The 22,531-nt window shown below is 31.0% G+C and overlaps 1 protein-coding gene and 1 long non-coding RNA gene across 3 annotated transcripts; one reads left to right on the top strand and one right to left on the bottom strand.

Moving 5' to 3' along the window:
* Positions 1 to 1,136: 1,136 nt before the first annotated feature.
* LOC139524391 (ATP-dependent RNA helicase me31b-like) lies at positions 1,137 to 21,153 on the top strand. 2 transcript variants are annotated; one of them, XM_071319162.1, is made up of 11 exons: positions 1,137 to 1,378; positions 4,169 to 4,330; positions 5,596 to 5,656; positions 6,085 to 6,319; positions 6,749 to 6,892; positions 7,389 to 7,483; positions 10,993 to 11,115; positions 11,413 to 11,541; positions 12,529 to 12,709; positions 13,467 to 13,620; positions 14,566 to 21,153. In XM_071319162.1, the coding sequence occupies exons 2-11, from the start codon at positions 4,248 to 4,250 to the stop codon at positions 14,690 to 14,692; spliced, it is 1,332 nt and encodes a 443-aa protein (XP_071175263.1). In that variant the 5' UTR covers positions 1,137 to 1,378; positions 4,169 to 4,247; the 3' UTR covers positions 14,693 to 21,153. The 2 variants fall into 2 exon arrangements, with proteins under 2 accessions (XP_071175263.1, XP_071175264.1); XM_071319163.1 differs by having other exon boundaries at positions 1,375 to 1,486.
* LOC139524392 (uncharacterized) lies at positions 9,131 to 9,817 on the bottom strand. The gene is made up of 2 exons (XR_011664787.1): positions 9,712 to 9,817; positions 9,131 to 9,357 (listed from the first exon to the last, which is right to left on the bottom strand). It is a non-coding gene; the product is annotated as an uncharacterized lncRNA (long non-coding RNA).
* Positions 21,154 to 22,531: the final 1,378 nt, after the last annotated feature.

Below are 22,531 nucleotides of genomic sequence, written 5' to 3'. Positions count from 1 at the left end.
ATGAAGCTGAAGTCCAATATCAACTTAAAACTTAGTACACATGTTGCTTATGATATGATCGTTCTAATTTTAAAGCCAAACTATACTTTTGACCCAAATTTCACGGTTCAGACCACTGAACATAGAAAATGAAAGTGCGAGTTTCAAGTTAAAGTTTTTGGTCAAGATAGTTTTTGATGAAGCTGAAGTCCAATCAACTTGAAATTTAGTACACATGTTCCCTATGGTATGATCTTTCTAATTTTAATGCCAAAATTAAATTAGACTTTTACCCAATTTCACGGTCCATTGAACATGGAAAATGATAGTGTGAGTAGGGTATCCATGTAAGTAAGTAAGTAAAACTTTATTTGGATTCGGCATATTGACAAACAATACAAACATATAAAGCTCAAATGAGCTTTTCACCGAATATAAACATATGCAATAACAAATAAAACAAGGCATGCAGTATCATGCAATAAATAATAAAAAGCAGCACCAAAAATTAACTCTAAGCAAATAGCATATCCATGTATCTTGCAAAATACCAGAACATATATATGAAGCACCAATTTTTTTTTAAATTTGCAGTTAAAAATATTTTTTTTTTTAATTTATGATTTATAAAGTAAAAATTTCAAATCTTTCAAATTTTAAAATGTATAAAACAAAATTTCAGTTGCAATGCAAGCTGTTAATGCAGCATAAAAAGCATAAATATTGTAACAGAAATTATCTACAGGCAGACTCGCAAAAACATTCCGTTCCACTCCAGGACTGCCGGAACAAGACTCTTAAAATGTGAGAAGCAGTCCTGAAATGGTCTGGTAAGCTATTCCACAAAGAAGCAGCAGCAAAACTAAAAGATTTTTTTCCACCTGAGATAGTTCTAACCTGTGGTATTTCCAAAATATTACTGTATCTAAAAGAATAGTTTAGTTTAATTTGGAGTAAATTTTGTAAACATACAGGAGCCAAATTATTTAAAATTTTAATACAATTTAATTCAACTATTTCGTACAGACTTTTTGATTCCCCATGCTGCTTTTTAAGTACTGTTTTAATTAGATGTTAAAACTTATTTGTCTAAAAATGTGTTCCCTGTTGTTGACTACATGTACCATTAATCCACCCTTTAGCAGAAGATGACAACCGGAAGTTTATTTGTTTTGCAGATTTCTTGGGTCAAAGTTCAAATATAGTTTCAAAAATTTCCTTAGCACTAAGATAAAACCTATTTTCTAATTTAGTTTGAATTGAGTATCTTAAATTAGTTTTATTTAAACAAATTTAAATCTGAAACTAAAGCAAAACAGCGATATAAGTCCCATTTGTTCAAATGGAAACAAAACAACAACGCCACCTATCGCTCAATCGGCCATTTTGAATGTTATTGGTAAGTTTGGTGGTCAAGATATAAATCCCCAGCCATCGGACTTATAGATAAACAAAGAACTCTCAAATTTTACAATCATTGAGTTGAAACATTTAATTACCTGAGAAAGTATTTATTTTACATTGAAAGATATGTTCCGTTGTAATTTAAGTAATAATTCATCCACTCTATAACGAAACAGCTGATTTTTTTTTTATAATTATTACCAAATATTTATTGCAAAGCCAACAACCTACGCGGATTTTACAAAAGTATATAGAGTTTTCATTATGTATTAAGTACGACTGTTAATTCAAGATATGAAAATTGTGCTGGAATTCATTAGAAAATATACGAACTCCCGAGACCGGTATAAATAACCGATTTCAATAAGACGCCAAAAAGAAATACCTTTCTGTAACCCGCATCAGGTTCCAGTAAGACACTCACCGTCTGCCAGTTATAAACAATGACAACCATAAATGAGGATGTTGAATTTGGATTATCTTTTTTTAATTTAACTCTAACTATAGTCTTTCAAAGAAATTTTGACCCCCCCCCACCCCCCCCCCCCCCCTTTCTCAACATCTATGTAGTTTTGAACTCGTCAAATTGTTGATGATGATGGAAGAAGGTCACACATTAGCTTATTTCGTCATAAACGCACAGTAACCAAAATAAAATCATTCTTGTAATTGTTTTATCCTCCTAACATGCCTAAAGGGATAGAAAAGAATAAAATTGATAGGTTCAAGAGTTTATTTATAACTGAAATACCGTGATTTACCATATTTTGCCAATTTCCATTTAATAAATTACATCATCAGCAAAAAAATTGTTTTATTCAGGCCAAATTTATATCAGAATGATATCATTGGCAATGTATTTGTTTTAAATTTAGTCCAAATAATTATGTCTGGCAAGGCTATTTTATTTTTTTCTGGGACACCTTCCTACAAAGTAACGCTGAAGCCATTTTTACGTCTGGACTTAGAGTGCAAATATTTTTGGAACTTTGAGACCTAATTTTGACATTTTCATTGCAGACTAGAAATTTTCACGTAGTTACAAAGTCCTACCTCTTTGTGCTTATTGACACAAAGTTTTCCTGAAATATTTAAAAGAAATGATAAAATGAGATATACTTCCATTTCAGTGTTCCAGCTAGGCCGTTTTCAGAGGGCGCTGCGCCCGCCCCAGTCTGCACGGTTAGCCACTAGTCCGATGCCCCAGACTAGTAAAATTTCATTCGGACTAGTAAGTTTTTGCAAAACTTTGTTTGGCCCAATAAGAAAAATGTCAGAATATTGGTCTTCGGACTAGTAGTTGAAAAAGTTTTTGGTGCAGACTGCCGCCCTTTTCCGAGTGGCGCCCTGTGCCCTTTTTACAGTTTCCAGGGCGCCCTGCCTTTTTTGAAGATTGATTGCATATTAATTTGCGTATTGATATGATACGCTAATTACTAAATTTTACCTGGGGAAAAGATTATGACTTTGTTTACCACCCCAAGCTAATCAATGGTTACAACTGGTGTCATAATCTGTTGTTATAGGTAATCCGTTTATCGGATGGGTCATTAATGATCATCAACATTAATTCGTTCAAATAGAATCGGTCAGTCGGCAATTATCTTTGAAGAAATGTGCATACAACAACTTGGGCATAATTTGCGATGTTTACCGTAGTTTCATGGAAGAAACGTAATGACAGAAAGTTGGAAAACCATTATAAACTCGTTGAAGACATTGTTTTACTTGTTTTCTGTAAAATAAACAGAAAATTCAGACGTATTTGTCATTGACTGCCTTCATTTTTGATACGAAAATAATAAAATCGGCCGCCATATTGTGATCATATTTACATCATATTTACGTACTGTTTATAATCCTCCAAAGAAGGAGCACACCCGAATAAAGAAAGATAACTCAATCTGATTTTTTTCCTAGCATTGAGTAACCCATTTACATATTCTAAAATGTGTCTCCATACTTCTTGCTTAAGAATATATATGTTTAGGTATTTATTTTGAGTTATGGGAAAAGTTAAAGAGGGTCTTAGTAGCAGTGTTGGTAGGGTGCCTTGGTCATCTTTTTCTGTATTCTTTATTTTTGATACTATTTTTCACTGTTGCTTTATATCCTAAAATTGTGAATTTACTGAGCACAGCTGTTTTGTGCTGTATTGCCATCAAGCACAGCAGGGGTAGAAAGGTGAAACTGGTAAAATGTGGTAGACCATAGAAACAGTATGAAACAGATCTCCTTTCAAAACATACTGCATATAAAGTTCAACTGTGCCAAGCAATGATAAAAAAACTTGTGTGACAAGCTGCTTGACAAGTTTTTCAGCCTTAAAAGTAGAAAGATAGAGTTCTATATGGGCTAAAGATGTTGTTCTTGTATAACCTGTGATTCAACGAATAAACACAAATGTTTGATTAACATCTTTTATTAAAATATGCCCTTTCATATTATCATATCGCGCATTAAATGCCCTTTTTCAGGATTGGCACCCTGCCCTTTTGAAAACCTAGCTGGAACACTGCATTTGTTATTTTGAGGTGGGCAAATATTTATTTTGTTTTTCAATTAATTTTCCAGAATCTAAAGAAACTCCACTTCCAGTGAAAATAAAATAGAATATTAAACTCGGTCAAATCTGATGGACCCAAATTTCCAGAATGTTGGATTTACATTATCCCGCAATTCGGGTCACCAATGTTTCATATATCAAAGTGGGGTTACTACTGGGAAAAAAATCTTTCAATCTTTTAAATGCAATTTACATAGGTTTTATTTTGTGTATTTTCAGATTCAGATATCGCTGATGAGTTTCACATAAGTGAATATTTCGCTGCGTAAATAAATAAAAAGGAGTTTTGGATACATAAATGATGGCTTCAGCCAGAATGGAACAAAATATGAACCACGCTGGACCTCCACCCATGGATGGGAAAGGGAATCCTGGCACAGGGTATGGTCAATTTATGAACAACCAACAGAGAAAAGTGAAAATCAAACAATTTAAGATAATCAATGATCATGCATGAGTGAGAAATTAGTTGTAAACAGCAATAAGACAGCAATTCTAATGAAAGTAATCACAAAGCATTCTTTAATAAGCAACCACAATGAATTGCATATATTTTGAGATCACATATATTGATTACATACAAGAACTATTTTTAGCTAAAACTAAATCTTAGAAAACATGGTAAATATCTTGCTCAAAGATTTTGACAGCTACACATTTGTAAAAGATATGAAAATAAGACTTGTATGATTGTCAATGAGACATTCAACTAGAGACCAAATGATATAAATGATTTTAAGTAACCGTACAGCTTTCAGCAATGAGCAAAAACCCATTCCACATAGCTTTAAAAGACCCTGAAATGACGCATATAAAACAATTCAAACAAGAAAACTGATGACCTGATTTATGTACAAAACAATGAATGAAAAACTAAAGGATATTCTTCAACAAGTCATTGAATCACTTAGTACTGAATGTTAAAGGTTACACAAGTTTTTTTTTATGCCAAACCTGATCACCCTAACCTGGGACAGTGGCATTACAGTACAACATTAGAACTAACTATGAAAATAGTTCTAAAGGGTTAACTCATTAGATTGATACAAAGCAAAAAGACATACCCAACTTGGCAGAGTATAAATACGTTCCCACAACAAAAAACAACATGTTAAGTACACATCTGAGAGTAGTTGAAGTTACTTAAAGCTATTTCAAAGCAAGGCTTTCCAAAGAAGGCGGTAGACGGCAGATTTCCACAGTTTACAGTCGCTTCAAGTGCAAGCTACTTCACTGATAAAAATATAAATTCAAAAAGAAAAAATATCTTTTTCAATTGTTTTGTTCTTTTTCAATTATTTTGTTTTATTTGTGCCAGAGCTTCTGGGGGCCTTCAGCGGCCCCCCAGACCCCCTGCCATTTTGCCCCAAGCTGTTAAGCTTGGGCGTTTCGACTTCGCCGAATGCATGTTACAGCCACCTGCCACCTATAATTGTAATTTAGCCTACTACTTCAATTTCAAGGGAAAGTCCTGTCAAAGCCTATACGACTTATTAAAGGATTTCCTTTTTCATTAATTTTACATTTTTTGTTTGGAAAAAATTATGACCAGACATGTCAGATGAACTAAATTTCTTCAAAATGAGAAAAGAATTGTATTCAGATTTTCTTTAATGTTAAGTGAGTTATCTGCTATTGTCTTTCAGTGACCAGGGTTGGAAGTCCAAATTAAAGCTTCCTCCAAAGGATAACAGAATCAAGACGACTGTAAGTATAGTAATTAGGAAAAAATATTTACATTAGGTAAATTACAAAGGTTACCAACCTGTACAGCAACCTGATTTATAGAGTTCTTTAGACACTTACAAGTTATGTTGAAGGATTTTCCTTAGAGTTCACTACATAATATTATATATGATGTACATAATATTTTATGAACATGAAGTAGTTGTATACTTTACCTATTTGATAAACAAGACGATGAGAGAGATGTACATTGTACATGTCTAAGAATCTTTGATGATTTTGATTTTCTAAACTGATATATTGAATCTATGCATTTTGTCATTTGGACATTTATTCTGAATATTTTTTATTCCATTCAATGAAGTAACATGCACATTTGTAGCCTATTTAGTGTATATTTAAGCCTTTCAGTTTCAAAAGCAATGATGTGCAATTTCTCTGCTTTTTAGGATGTTACCAATACAAAAGGGAATGAATTTGAAGATTTTTGTCTGAAGAGAGAGCTTTTGATGGGGATTTTTGAAAAAGGATGGGAATCACCATCACCTATACAGGAAGCTAGTATTCCTATAGCACTTACAGGGCGAGACATCTTAGCTAGAGCCAAAAATGGTACTGGAAAAACTGGTGCTTATACTATACCAATATTAGAGAAATGTGACCCTTCAAGGGATGAAGTTCAAGGTAAAGATAAACTAATCTACTATTTTGTAAAGCTGTAATCTATAACAGGTTAAATGTCATTTGCAAAAAATGTTGATGTATAGGTTGACATGTTGACTTTATTCCATAAGACTGCAATCACAACCTACCAAGTACCAATACACAGAGATCAACATCAGACATTTTGTCTATACAATATGTCAAGTCTTAATTCACTGTTTTATGGTCATAGAAATATCAGGCTAAATTAATATTTGTAGCCTCTGGTATTTGTACATGTAACTTACAAGCTTAGTCTACAAATTAAGCAAACAAAAGAATGACACCATTAAAACAGTCCAAACTTACAAGCTTAATCTACAAATTAAGCAAACAAAAGAATGACACCATTAAAACGGTTCATAAATTATTATTTTTTAAATTGACGAAATTTTTGTTCATTTTTTACAGCTATGATAATTGTACCTACTAGAGAACTTGCCTTACAGACTAGTCAGATTTGTATAGAAATTAGTAAACATTTAGGTATCAAATGTATGGTGACTACTGGAGGAACCAATTTAAAAGACGATATCATGAGATTATATGAACCAGGTAAATATTATATACACTGAATGATGATGGTTGATACAAGTTTAGTCAGCATAGGTGGGTAATGTTATGAAGGGAGATAATTTCTCAAATTATAGAATTGTTTTAATTGAATATCAACTTATGTTTGAAATAAAAATTGTAATTAAAAAATAAGTTAAGTAAATAACACACTTCAATCAATTTTAAGTCCAGTATTGTTGACTTCATGACAGAGCAGACAGACTATACTTATTTTGGAGAACAATAATCTCAGTTGTTAAAACTTCAGGCATATTTCTAAAGTGATTATGGTTAGGTTTAATTTTCCAGTATTAAAATATTGTCTTTTGAGTTGAAATAGCTACCAGATAATTTTACATTTAGAATCAATATTTATATTTGAATTTTAAGTTTAAATTCAAAAACATTGTCATTATAGTAAACTACAACATATACTACAGTTAATATTAGATGTTTCTGTTAATAGCCGGATTAAATATTGTCTAATTTATTTCAGTTCATGCCATTATTGCAACACCTGGTAGAATTTTAGATCTGCTGAACAAAAACCTTGTCAAGATAGGAAAGTGTGGTATAATGGTGTTAGATGAGGTAGGTTGTTAAAGGTTACAGTGCAATTATAGTAATGTTTATGTAGTATTATAATGGAATAATATGCATTGTCCCTTTAGGGCTGTTCCAGAAAATACTATGTCCCCCCCCAGGGACGGCACTTTTTTTTTACCCCCACCACCCATAGAAATCAATTAAATTTTTAAACCACCACCAATAGAATTTAGATTATGTCAAGACCAACAACCTATGGAATCTTAAAAAAAATCATTGAAACCCACCACCCATAGATTTTTTTTTCTGTCAGTTTAGAAAAATATCGGAATGATGCTATTTTCCATAGATTATTAAAGGTTTTTCACAATGTTTTGGCTATCAGCATGAGAAAATGTGCAGTCCTAGTGGTCGGGTTGTCAGTTTCAGCACTTGGATGTGTTACGTGTCCCTTGTCTACACGCATTCATATTCATATTTCAACTTAAAATTCCAGAAATGTATCCAACCAAAATGAACCGAACCGCAACCCTTGTATAGAAAATCAAACCAAACTGTTAGGTAGGCGTATTGTTACAGCCCTAGCTAGCGACAAGTTACCAAAACAAATTCAACATGCATGCAGTAATTGACAATTGGCAAATCACCTTTGAGATCAGTTTTACAAATCACAATTCAGGGTAGGGCTAAACCATTTGTCACAACAGTCCTGTAGGCCTTGGCAGCGTATGTTTTGCTAGCCTTTCATCCATTTGTTCTTTGAATCCGTTTCAACAAAGTCAAAGATTTAATGAACCTAACAGATTAAACCACAAAGTATTGTTAGCTTTGTACCCCCAAAATTATCATGCAATTCAAGTTCTACATTTTCTGTAATTGGGGGAGACGGGATTTAACATTTCATATTTTGGAAACAGGGATTGCAGGTTTCTTTTTGGAATTCAGTTTTTTTTTTACCTCTCCCCCTCCCTTAGTTAAACGTCCAGATCAAAACATCGAACTATGCACTTTTCCTGGATCAAACATGAGGTTAGTCTTTGAAAAATATTTGTCTAGTATAAGGCTAACCTCTACAAATACTAGACCACTTATCTTTTCTGGTTTTACTTTTTTGTGGCATAGCCATCGTTAGTTGATCGATCGTTCCAAGTTAAAAAAAAAATAGGGGAAAACGCAATGTTTGTTCTGTTTTTTTACTTGTTTGCTTAGGTACTTTGTGTATCGTGTTTGTGTATATTACCTGCTAGGAATATGGGGAACTCCATCATCTGACGTTCCTGGGAGGTTGTCCATGTTGCTGTTTATACATACATGTCAACCTCTGACAATGGGAAATCATGTCATGACATAACATGATATGTCAAAAAGCGTGTGAAAACGCGTGACGTAGATGCGGACTTGTTAATATGAATGTGGTAATGTTCATAATTTCATACAAATTTGTGAATACAAAAAAACAATATATATTCTACTTTGAACTTTTATTGTATTAAACAGTGGTCTGTTATGTTGCTTTTAAAGCACCACCACTAGGCACATATTCAAAACAACTGCCAGTTTCAATTTTAGTTACATTTATTTGATAACAGCACACAATACAAATGTAATATAGTCAAGTTCGGATCAGAATTCAGTGTTAATTTCTTTATAATTGAAAAGGCTCTCTCACAGTAGGAATTGATATTGACTGAATTAGCTTCATCAAGATTTGAAAGAATGTCATAATGTTTTTTTTTTTTTGGCAATGTAAAATGTCATCTATAGATTATCTCTGCCATTGCTCCCATTGCTATTGCCTGGTTAAAACTGGGTAGTTCATCAGAAGAAAGCTGGTACTATCAGAGCTGATGCAACAGTTCTGTGGTATTTTTATCCCCATGGCCTGTAGAAATCTGTTGCCGTGTTGGCTAGATTTAAAACTGAAATTGAAAAAGAAAAATGTTTTATAAATTTGATTTCTATTAGATAAACATGTTAAATGTTTATTCAAATAGCTACATTGTATTTCTCCTCTCACATGTATTGTTTTTTTATCATTGCAACATAGAATGCACAAATTATGCGTTACTTGTCACTCAATCATTTAAACTCGAACTCCAAAATATAATTTATAAATCTTGAATCTTGCCGTACACGTCGTTTTGGCTTAACAATTGGCACTTTAGGCGACGGTACAGGTCCTGAAAAGTGACCTCTTTCTGTGCACATTTCCCCTATAAAGTGAATTTGAAAGAAAGTCACAAAATCGTTAAAACTAATCACAAACTACTTACCTTTTACTGTTTGTCCATATAGAAAAATAAACAATACGGCAGCCAAACAATTGCTTCGAATTTTTCGGTATTTATCGCCGAATAAGGATAAAACCCGAGAATAGCGATATCACTAACGACCAAAAAATGAAAAGAACAAAAAAGCGTGTAATTGCGTGTAAAGTGGTGAAAAGCGTGTACATGCCATGTGACAAAATCCTCGCGTGTAAACCGTTGAAAAAGCGTGTATTACACGCAAATATCATATGTCACTTGACATGTATGGTTTATACCATGTGCTAATATTTCAGATTTCAACGAAACGAAATAACCGTAAAAAAGTTTATATGTTTAAGTGTTTATTGTCATAAATAGACAAGATGTAACAATATATTACATTTAAAATAATAATGTATCAATCTGCGCGTATCTAATAAATAAACTGACTAGTAAAACCGGGAAAACCGTTTGATTCGCTTCGTTTAAAAGACAACTATATTCCGTAATATATATTTACCGCAAAGGGAAATAACTCCAACTGTCTTTACTTTTTTAGATAGGGTTGCATGGTACCAGTTAAGGAAACAGTAAATAATAGGAAAACTGCCGTTTTTCGTTACAACTATCTAGTAATGCTTCGTGTCAAATGTGCACCGGAAATATGCACACACAACGGAATAACCCACCACCCATATATTATCAATTTTCTCCTAAATACCCACTACCTATAAATATAAAATTATCCTCAAGGGTACCACCAACGTAAATATTTTCTTCCCTCACACGACCACCCATGGAAAAAAAGATCGTTTGCTGTCCCCGGGGGGGGGACATAGTATTTTCTGGAACAGCCCTTACACTAAAACAATGCAAAAATGATTTGGCTGCAAAATCCACAACACATAATTAAATGGTGACCCTCCCACCATTTTTACAATGAGCAAAAAAGTTTTTTTAGATATCTCTATTAAAAGATTCATTTTAAACAAAAAAAGAACCAATAACAGCTTTGTAGAACCATATTTCATAAACCAACAAGCAATTATGGTAGGAAGTATCAAACAAAAACCTCTGGCTTGCAGTCTCCCTGCACACACAGAATGTGACTTGAAAGATACAAAAATGATTGATGTCAGAATAAACAAGTAGACTGGTTATCTCACAATTGATGTGTGAAAATAGACAATACAAGTTTGGAAAATATGATAAAATATAAATAGGATTACTATTTTCATATTTTGTATGCAAACAATCTGTTGCACTTTGTTAAAATTATATAATTGCGGTATTTATATTTTGTAGGCAGACAAATTGTTGTCACAGGACTTTAAGGGAATGCTAGATAATATAATAGATCATTTACCAAAAGACAGACAGATCCTGCTATATTCTGCTACATTCCCCCTCACAGTGGAGCAGTTTATGGTAAGAATTCAGAAGCAAGGAGAAATGAGTCCTTTAAATATATAATTGACTTTCTATCATGTTTATGTTGATATATCTACTGAAAGAATGTGTTTTTTAAACGTAATAAAATCCCAAATTGTTACACCAGAAAATGACAAGAGACACATAGAAATGGACCTACTTCATACTTTCCTGATAGAAAGCAGTTATACATGCAAGTCAACCAATCAAAAGTGTTGTTTTTAAATGGAATTGATGATGCAACAGATATTTGTTTATCTTATGAGTTTATAAATTTGTTATTGATTTTTTCAGAGAAAACATTTACAGAACCCATATGAAATAAATTTGATGGATGAATTGACGTTGAAAGGAGTAACACAGTATTATGCATTTGTGCAAGAAAAACAGAAGGTCCACTGTCTCAATACATTGTTCTCTAAGGTAAGTGACAAAATATTGATAATTTTGATTAACATTATTGAATAAAAAAAATTTAAAATTGGAATAACACTAATTTTATTTGGGACAATTTAAGGACAGAACAGTGATTTTAAGCAATTACTGTCTCCAGACTAGGAGCATTACATTTGTGTGTATGATACAAAACACACCGCATTGTATAATATTTACTAATATCTACTACAGTTGAGTTCTTGCCTTCAATCTAGACTTATTGCTGCTTCAAAACACACAAGGAAGTTGGAACTTGCACAGTACAGTGATAGAAATAAACAGAATTCATGCAGGGATTAAAAACAAAAGAAATGTGAAAACTTAAAGTTGCATACAGATTAAGTAGACCAACTATTTTTAAGCTTCCAGTAAATATTTAAAAACTTGGAAGAATTAAACTTTTTTTGCGAAATTAATGTGATATAATTAAATACCTATACAAGCATAGATGCCAACCATTATGATTTTTCTGTAATTTTTCCGATTTTGCTATCAAAACTACACTATAACCGTCAAAGTCGAATAGTTGCAGATTTCTGGTCGCTGTTGTTCAATTTTGTAAGACGCAGATTTTTATCATTGCTTTTCTGGCCTGGTCCAGTATTTAGAGAACGCCAATCTAATGCTTCCGGTTTCTCAGGAGTTATCGACCTATCGTTTGGTACTAACTGACTTCCGAGGAGGCAAACTTGCATTTTATGAAGTAGCTTTGCCCCCTTTCTCTACTTCTCCTTGACAAAACTAAATGTATGAGTCGAGGCCGCCTGAAAAACTAATGAAAGGAATACATACTACAGATAACATGTTTAATGGAACACATCACTTTGCAACCATTCGTCAGTAATTATTTTGGTAAATGCACGTTTTTGAATGATAACAAAAGTTTTCAAAACTACTGAAAATTTGATAAATTGTTACTGATTGTGTCAAAAGGGGGTTGGCATCTATGTACATGTTAATTTATTTCAATTACAGCTCCAGATAAACCAGTCCATTATATTTTGCAATTCCACGAATCGTGTTGAACTGTTGGCAAAGAAAATCACAGAACTTGGTTATTCCTGTTTTTATATACATGCCAAGATGAATCAACAGCATAGAAACAGAGTGTTCCATGACTTTAGACAGGGACTGTGTAGAAACTTAGTGTGTTCAGGTATTTATTGAAAAAAATAAAATTATTGGGGGAAATTTTTAATTGTAATTGCTTCAATTATATTATAGAATTATGTTAAAATAGAATTAAATCTTTTCTGCCAGTAGGTCAGCATTCTCTCATCAACAGGAACAAATATGTGTTCTAATATTCTACACTTTTTTTCAACATTTGTTTTGTGCCAGGAATGAAAGTTAAATGTATACCAATAAAAATTCAAATATTCATATACATGAGACTATTCTCCAATTGGCAAATATATAGAGTAGCTTTTTAATGCTGTATGTTCTAATCATAAATAGTGAAATTGCATCATACAATGAGAATATTATAAGATTGTTCTTTAAAGTAGTGGGGTACATCAACAAGACCAACATTGATATTTAGATGAGTAACCAGCAGCTATGCTAACTAAAAGCAGTAAAAGGAAAAGTTTCACGAGACTGAATTCAAGAAAAACTTCATAATCCTTTAAACATTGTGGAACTATAACAATGCAGTTTCCATTGTTGCTTGAAATTTTACAGTTCATCTTTGATTTATTCACAAACTGATACATAACACCAACTAAAACAATGTTGATTGAGTTTCCTCATATTGTTTCTAGTCTTTACAGTTACAAATTAAAGTTATAGATAAGATGTGTACCCTAAAAGTTTGAAAAATGTAAAAATCTCCTTGGTAGTGACCACCAATATTCAGGCAATAAGGTGTAACATTAATGAGGATGATGACTTAATTTACAATTTTGTTATAGATTTATTTACCAGAGGTATTGATATACAGGCAGTGAATGTTGTTATCAATTTCGACTTCCCTAAACATGCCGAGACATACCTTCACAGAATTGGTAGATCTGGTAGATACGGCCATCTTGGTGTAGCCATCAATCTCATCACATATGATGACAGGTAAAGTGATATATCTACATGTATATAATCATCTTTCAAAACAAAGTTTATCGGTGGTAGAAACATATATTCCAATTGATTAAGTTAATATCTTAATGTCTGACAAAAAAATTGTAAACTTGTAGGCAAGTAGACATATTATATCAATAGGGTAACATGTCTCCCTTTGAACCACAAATGTCAGCTAGCACATTTATATTTGTGGGTATGAGTGTAGGTCTAGTATAAGGAAGAATTTTTCATTTGGACTTTAAAATGTTGTTAGCACAGGGTATGTGTTGTTAGATATCAGCACCCAACAATCATGGACATTGAAAAACCCACAGACTTTCAAGAATATTCTGAAATAAGTGTTGTCACAGCTCAGAAATGATTGTTGATTCATTTTAAAGGCCTTTGGTTTTTAACCAGGATTAAATTTTAAGTTAGCAGGTATATTTGCACATGACATATGCCCATACTTCTCAATTTGCCTAGAACTATTTAACTCTGTGTTTGATAAATAATATATTTATCAGTAAAGAACCAATATGCAGTGTAGAATAAGTAAAAAAAAAATAGACATCATATAATAGTGAGAAAAATAAAAAGTATTTAAGGTCTTATGATTGATGAAAATGGGTTGGGACTCCACACTTGAGAAAGTCCTGTAAACCTCAATTGCTAATTGTGATCAATTCAGTATGGGTATTTGCCTCATTACAGAACATCCCTTCTGAAGAGTTCAATTTAAAATTTCATACATTATTCAATTGAATTTTTATTCAGAAACTTATTCTGATAGAATATGAGAAATCAAATTCATATCTTATAACATAATTTTAAACCAATCTATGTGAACTTAGTAAGATAGAAAGGGATGAATTTATACCAGTAAAAAAAAAATGGAACGATTTCCAACTATTTATAAAGAACAAATTTTTAAAACAAACTTGTTAATTTCAGATTCTCACTTCACAAGATTGAGAATGAGCTGGGAACAGAAATCAAACCAATACCTAAAGTGATAGACAAGGCATTATACGTAGCAGAGTATCACATGGGAGATGATGAAGATGGGAAGGAATCATAAAAACTAGTCATTGTAATCATTCAACATTGTTCATTAACAGAAATTTTATCATGATTACAAACAAAAATCAACCATGTTTTTTCATGCAAAAATTTTTGTTGGTCAGTATTTTCTTTTTATGTTACTCTGCTGTTATGTTAGTTTATAAATGGCTTTATTATTTTTTTCTTTATTTCTTTATTATGGCGGTTTTAATGAATAAGTTAAGGGTGGGGAGGGGGAGATCATTGATTGGTACAAAATACAAAAATCAAAGAAATTGTAGCTTAATGTTTGATTTGACAAGTAAAGGATTTTTAAAGAGGGAAAAACATTGAAGATATTATAAATGTAAATGAGAGAAATGTATGGATAGATGCATTAGCTACATAATTGAAGGATAACTTTTAAACTACTTGATCTAATTATTACATTTAAAGAAATTTCATGTATATATTGTAATGCAAATTGCTTGTCACATATATTCGAAAAATGCTTTTAAAGAAATATTAAAGTGATAAATTTTAGAGATATGGGAAGGTTAAGATTAGATGCTGCTTTTTTTTAAAGGAAATTTGAATATATTTTTCTAATTAATAAGCCATTGGGTAAAGAGCTCAGTTTGTGTGAACTAACATATATAATTTTGAGAAATACTGCCAAGTTATGATTTTTCGTTTTGTTGATTAGAAATCTGAAATTATCTGTAGATTATTGGTCTGCAGGATTTATTTATTTCCCTAAAATATTGTAACAACAAAAAATAACACAAAGTGTTTCATTTAAATTATTGTGATAACTGAAATTTATCATAAGAAAAATCTTTTGGAGAAGTTATTTTTGCGTTGTAATTTATACTATATTTTTGTACAAAAAAGAAAACTACTTGTATGAGAACCAGAACATGAAGGCACTTGGAGAAGATTGTGCCTTTAGAGATAAAGACTCTGTTCTGTAATAACCATTTAGCACAACAGCATTAAGCACAATGCTTTCATAACCCAAGTGAGTTCAGCAATAATAGAACAGTTTGTGTTCAGGAGGGAATACATAGAAGTTTGAAGAAAAGAGATAAAAACTCAGGTTATTTTCATATGTGTATTTTCCCCAGTACAGACATTTTGAATAAGCAGAAAGGGAAAAATTACAGCTAATTTTCCAAATCAGGCTTATATTATGTTGTTTATTCTAAAATGTCCAGAGGAGTAAATATTAAGAGAAGAACAATGATAGTGCTAACACTCCAGTTAATGTGAGGATAATATTCTGCACATTGTTTGTAAGAAGGAATAGAAATTACAACACTTATGTAATGAATGTGCATTCATACAGACTGGATAGTGGTATTTTTTTTCTGGAGGAAATACATTGATTAAACATTATCAGGAGAAGTTTAGAATATACCAAAATCAAATTATTACTAAAGACAAAATTTATACAAAGTGCTGACTTTACAAAAAGAGTGCTTCTGTTGTGCTACTGCACGTGCTTAAACACCAGATAGAGACTGGGTTATAACATGGCAGCTTTGTTGACCATAGCAGTGCTCAGCTGCTGTTTATAAATTGGGCAACAGTTTAGCTGTTCATATATTGGTTGAACTGAACCTTCCAATTTGTAGGCCAAACCAAAAACAAATATATTGGACATCAAAAATGACCAGCTACACATTGAGGATATACATTTTGTGTCAAATATTCACTGAGACTTGAACAAAATTGTGGATATGATCCAATTTCTATGCAAACATAGAGTTGTGTTAAAATGAATGAAGAATTTATCAATTGTATGAATATCCGTAACAATCACTATAATGTACTTATCAAAGAAATCGACAGAAATTCAGTTACATTGATGTCTACAGTAAGATAAGGAAATGAATTGTTTATTCTGTGTCCTAAACATTGTCTGAATTGTTGGTTGTGGCCTATTCATGTTTTTTAAATGTGTTCGTATACTTGAAAGTATGGCAACTTAAATGTTTCATTTTGCAATGTCAACAATAAATTCTATGAAGCAAAACCAAGTGTAACATTTGGCAGAAGTTGAATAACTATTCTGTTTTGTAAGATATGTTTATAAAAATCCATACCAATTTTCATGGAAATAATCAAGTTATGTCATGTATGTATTTCAAATAAGAAAATATTTTTATAAATAAGATAAACCATTAACGAAGTTCTAGTGGAACATCAATTGATAACTTTCCATGAAAATTGGTATTTATATCTAAATTCAGTTAGTTATTTTTTATGGGAAAAAAGTTTGAAAACACCACAATGTAGAAAGTCCTTAGAAATAACAAATTTCAAAGACTACCATGGACATCATCATGATAAATAACAAATTTGGAAAGAAAGTTTAACGTGTTTTTTTTTTGTCTAAAAGAAAGAAATACTGTAAATTAAGGAATTAATGTGACATTGTTTACTATAAACATTGATAAAGGAGATATTTGACTGGGCTTTGATCACATTATAGAAAGCTCACAATTAAAAAAAAAAATTATGTTTCAATAAGAGATATCTATCTGAGTTGCAATTAATAACCTTTGCACTTGAAGTCAAACTTCGACAACTTGTTCTGATAAATGACACATTAATTCTAGTATGTACAGTACAATTTAAAGGCATGTAAATAAACAAATAAAAATGTTAATTTTGAGAGATATTTGATTTTTCGAAATTTGTTATTTATTATGATTTAGGGTTTATAAATTTTATCTGAAAAATCTTGGAAATGTCTGCTTTGGAAAAAGTATGTTAAAAAGACAGATGGCTTCAGATGTGTAAATGGTAGAAAATGAAATTGTAAAAAATCATTAATATAATAACTGAAATGTATTATGATCACATTTTTTATGGAAACAATCTGCATGAAGGATTTTTAACAAAAGACATGTTACTGCATTTGCAAACCTGTATATATATATATGAACATAAACATAAAAGAAAACTAAAAGGGGAAAATAATGCCTTACCAAAGAATGACATTTATATGAAGTTGAACATGTTGAATAGCATATTTTGAAGTTTTGTCTTAACATTGTTTTGGACTAAAGATAGTTTAGAATGGGCATTTCTTAGTGAAAATACACAAAGTTGTAAGCCAGATTTTATATACAGAAATAACATTCTTCACAGGGTTGAATTTAGAAATATAAAGGCAGAGATAGTGAGTGGTGCTGTTAACAATCTCCTCCAAATCAAGTTTGTAAGTTCTGAGTTACAAATGGTTGTTGCCAAAACATTGTGTGAATAGTTGTTTTGTTGTGTGAAGATGTGGCATTAAATGAGTATGTGTAGTATAAATGTATTGTATTTCAATGTGTGCAGTTGTGTTACAGCAAGTATATAGGGGGATAGAAATATTTTGGAAATTGCACCTAAACTAAATTTTAATGTCTTTTGTATGATTTATCTTAGGATTGTATTAATCATCTGAACTCATTAACGTAATTTTGAAGAAGTTAAAAGAAAAATTATGAAAAGGTCTTGTACTTACGTCTACTATAACTGACTGAACTAGAAATTGTAAGGATACAATTATTTCCTTTTTATTAAGGCTTGTGATTATTTATTGAGATAGTTTTGTTTTTATTTAAAGGCCAATTTTTGAATTAATTGCTTGATTCTCATAAAGTAAAGGTTTGATACACCACATAAATGATGCAAACATTTTCCAGTTAGAGAAGAGGGAGTCCGTAATTGCATTGATTTATTATTTAGACAGAAATTTCAAGAGAATCTTCCAATTAATTTGATATTTGCCTTTAATCATTTACATCAGTTAAACATACTGAATTTGGAGAAAAAGAAAATGTTATTTTAAATTAAGTTAGAAAAACTAGAAATGTCACTTGATTTTAAAAAGTTGTGGAAATGTTTTATGGTAACCATGACAACTGAAATGATTGCGTTGAATGAGTTTGAATGTTTTTTTAGTGTGAAAGATATTATGTTTGTACAAGTATATATGTTTCATTTCAATACTGCATCAGAAAAAAACATTTCATTTATGAGTGAAACAAGAAAAAATGACTGATGTAGCATGGAATTTTGTAAAATTATTTGTTATTTATTTAATGAAATGCACTGTTACAGCTGTTTTTACCTTTTTAGTAACCTACTTTCAAAAACAACAGAAGAAAGTTGATGAATTATATGAGACTGAACAGAAAACTAATAAGAAATAGAATTAATTGTTAAAAGATTCAAACAAAAGAAGTCAGTCTTGGACATTATACGAATGCTAAATAAGTTCAGCTAATTTTCGAAAGCATTTTTATAGAATTGAAAATACAGATGTTGTTAAAACTAGAAAGGTAAAAACAGAATCTTAGCAGTATAATATACAGTTTTGATCTCATTATTGGTCTTTGAGACAAATCAACAAAAGCGACCAATGAAAATAATATTCAGTCAAATAATCTGAAGGATCGATATAAATATCTCGCATAATTCATGTTATATAAACTGAAATATATAACTGAAAACTGATGGTCAGGGACCTAGTGATCTATTCCAACATAACAGATGAAAGTCCACGATGGTTTGCTTTTTTAAATGCTCCAGAAATATGTAAATGGTTACGTTTATTTTATTGATCCTTTTCTCTCATATGACTTGAATATGTGTTTTTAAGAAATTTACAAGAAGAAAGCAAGTTGATCTACTGTATTATGTTAAATAACATTCATTTTCTTGACTTCAACTTTACTTAAAACTTTGAATAGTGTTTTCAATTTTGTGAAACACTTTCATGTGCTTTTTCAAACAGAGCATGAATATCTTAAGGACAATTTGTTGGTTATATGAAATACGAATGTTTAACTTGCAAAACTGTTGCTTAGAATATCTGTTAGTAATTTGTTTTCTTCTTGTTCCATGTTTTGTTTTCAAGGTCATATATTTCCACCATGTTTGTGGAAAAAGTTAAACAACACAAAAAACAAAATAACATTCCACATAAAGGGCGAAAAATTATTCCACAATAGTTATAGTACTGGTGACTTGAAGTTGAAAGAGGGTCCATTCTTTAGATTTTCATAAAATGAGATTTAACATGGTAAATTATTTTAAATTTTGAAAACAAAACATGTTGGGTCATTGCTCTGTATCAATAGAGTAATTGACGTGGTTTTATGGCATGGAATGGTATCACGACTATTCCATGCATTTATTAAACAGGTCACAAAAGTATTCTTTTGAGATCTGTTTGATGTTTTATTTATATCAAAATCAGCAGTTTAATTGGAGATAGTATGATCAGTAATTTTAATAAATTGGATTACTGATCATACTATCTCCTTCACACTTCAAAAGATAAGAATTTTTAGCCAGTTTGAGAACAAACAGCTGAACTAATTTATACATCTTTTTTCAAGCTTACACTTGGTATTTTATATAATAAAAATCGAACAGGTGAAGTGATTGTTCTGATCTGCTGCATCCAAAACTTTGCTGATTTTGACATAATTTTGGTTTGATTTATCTAGACAAGGAAGTGAAATAAAGGAGGTTAAGATTTCCTTGTTAAGATACTGATCATGTTTGTACTAAAATACTTTGTACAGTGGAATTGATTGCCATATGAAGCAATGATTGAATTGATTGCCATATGATGCTATGATTGAATTTACGTTTAAAGACAAGAAAATGACAGAATAAAGTGAAATATCTTTAAGAATCGGCTTCCAAGACTTTGTCTATTCCCTTGTACAAAATTTTTGAAGTATAAACAAAATTTTAAAGAAGTTCTTTTGAACATTTTTAGAATCTTTTTGGGGGGACAACTTGTTGAGAAAAAACATTTTTAGATTTAATAACTAAAAAAAAATAATGGTTCACTGTCAGCAGTTCAATTAAATTTATATAAAAGGTGTTTAACTTCAGGGTTTCAATTTTTGAATTATAAACAGTTGACAAATTATTTAAGGTTGTAAGCTGACAGATAAGATTAAGAAACCATAAGTTTTCAGAAACAAAGTTTGAATTTGAAAAAAATTTTCAATGATCTAAGTTTTGGACATATTTAAATTGGAACAATTTTATGTATCATGAACATGTATTATGAAAATATTATCTTAACTTTTTAAAGCAAGTTTTACTGTTTAATCATATTAAGTGGTTCTACTTTTGATTTTTTTTTCAGCATCAACTCTTATGAATTTGTTTTACAGGATATGAAAAATTCTTTACAAAACTGTTTTTGTTATAGCAGTTTAATAATATAAAATTCAAAATTAAAAATGGTTTAAAAACAGGTATATTATATATGTTATGAGTACAGTATTGTATGATTTTGATGAGAAACGAGTCATGATTTAAAACAATATATTATGATACACTTTGTTCATATGCTTATCTTGATTAGAACATCTCCTGTCAAGTTTTAGTGACATCTGTTAATTCTTTTAATTCTGTACATTGTTTTCATGATGCATACTATTGTTCAAATAGAAATAAAAGATTTTAGTAAAATTTGTTGTTTATTTGCGAAATGATGTTTATATTAAATATAAATAAAAAAAGAACTGTAGTAAACATGATTGAGAAAGCAACTTCCAACAAAAATAACCAAGACATCTAGAAGGAGGCCTTAGGTCTTCACCAAGGAATGTTTGTCTCTGCATTATGTCAAACTGGTAACCCTTCTTCAAAAGACTTGAGCGAGTCTACTTCAACTCCACCTCATTTAATTGATCAGTGATTCAGGTTACAGTATGTGATTTTGTCTGTTTCTCTGAATCTGTATTAAAGTGTATGGAACGATTGAAAGATGTGCATTTCAATGTAGTCGGTTTCATGTGACCTTGACCTCCTTTTCACACTGCATTTGTCAATGTAATGTTTTTATGCCCCCGCCATAGCAAAGGGCATATAGTTTTACCCTTGTCTGTCCGTATGTCCCCAAAGTTGGTTTCCATTCTCTAACTTTGGTTTGCCTCAACCAAGTGTATGAAACTTATACACAATGCTTATTACCACAAAACACAGATAAAATTTGAACTTTGGTGGCATCACTTTAACCATGTTTACTGTTCTAGATATATGCCCCATTACGAAATGGAAAAAAAATTAAAATGTTATAAACTTGTACACAATATTATTTATTACAAAACTCTGATCAATAAAAAAAAAAATGGTTAGTGTCACTTTAACCATTCTTAGTCGTGTTCCTTCATATCCTGTTATGATATGCAAGTCGGGGCACATTACCCATTTATTTAGTCTTAATTTTAGCTACAAAAATGTAATGCTACTAAGAGATAACATTTTTTGATAATGAAATTTTTTTTTTTTAATTTAAGTGCCTAAATCTCTTATGATTATAAGAATTTAATAAATGTTGGGGTAATAATGTCAATGACACAGCAATCTGGTTAACACATGGTTTTTCATCAAGAAACCGATGTCTTTACAATATATGTTAAAAACCATTGGACAAAAGAAAGGTACATAAAACACATAAAAAATAAATTTGTTCGGACCTTGCACATCAGTATATATAATAAGGAATAAACAAGAAAAAAATATTTTTTACACAAAGAAACTGACAGGATAACATTCTAAGTAACAATAAATAACAAAAAGTAAAATCACAAAAGTACTGAACTTAGAGGAAAATCAATTCGGAAAGTCCACAATGACATGGCAAAATTAAAATACAAAACGCATCAACAACGAATGGACAAGAACTGTCATATTACTGACTTGGTACAGACATTTTCAAATGTAGAAAATGGAGAATTAAACCTGGTTCTATAGCGCTAACCCTCTCACTTTGATGACAGTCTCATCAAATTCCGTTATATTTACAATGATGCGTTAACTAAACAGACACAATAAATAAAATAGT

The sequence above is a fragment of the Mytilus edulis genome, chromosome 5 (genome assembly GCF_963676685.1).
Source record: "Mytilus edulis chromosome 5, xbMytEdul2.2, whole genome shotgun sequence".
NCBI lineage: Eukaryota > Metazoa > Mollusca > Bivalvia > Mytilida > Mytilidae > Mytilus > Mytilus edulis.
The sequence above is the reverse complement of the archived record's forward strand: the minus strand, read 5'-3'. Positions and strand labels throughout refer to the sequence as shown.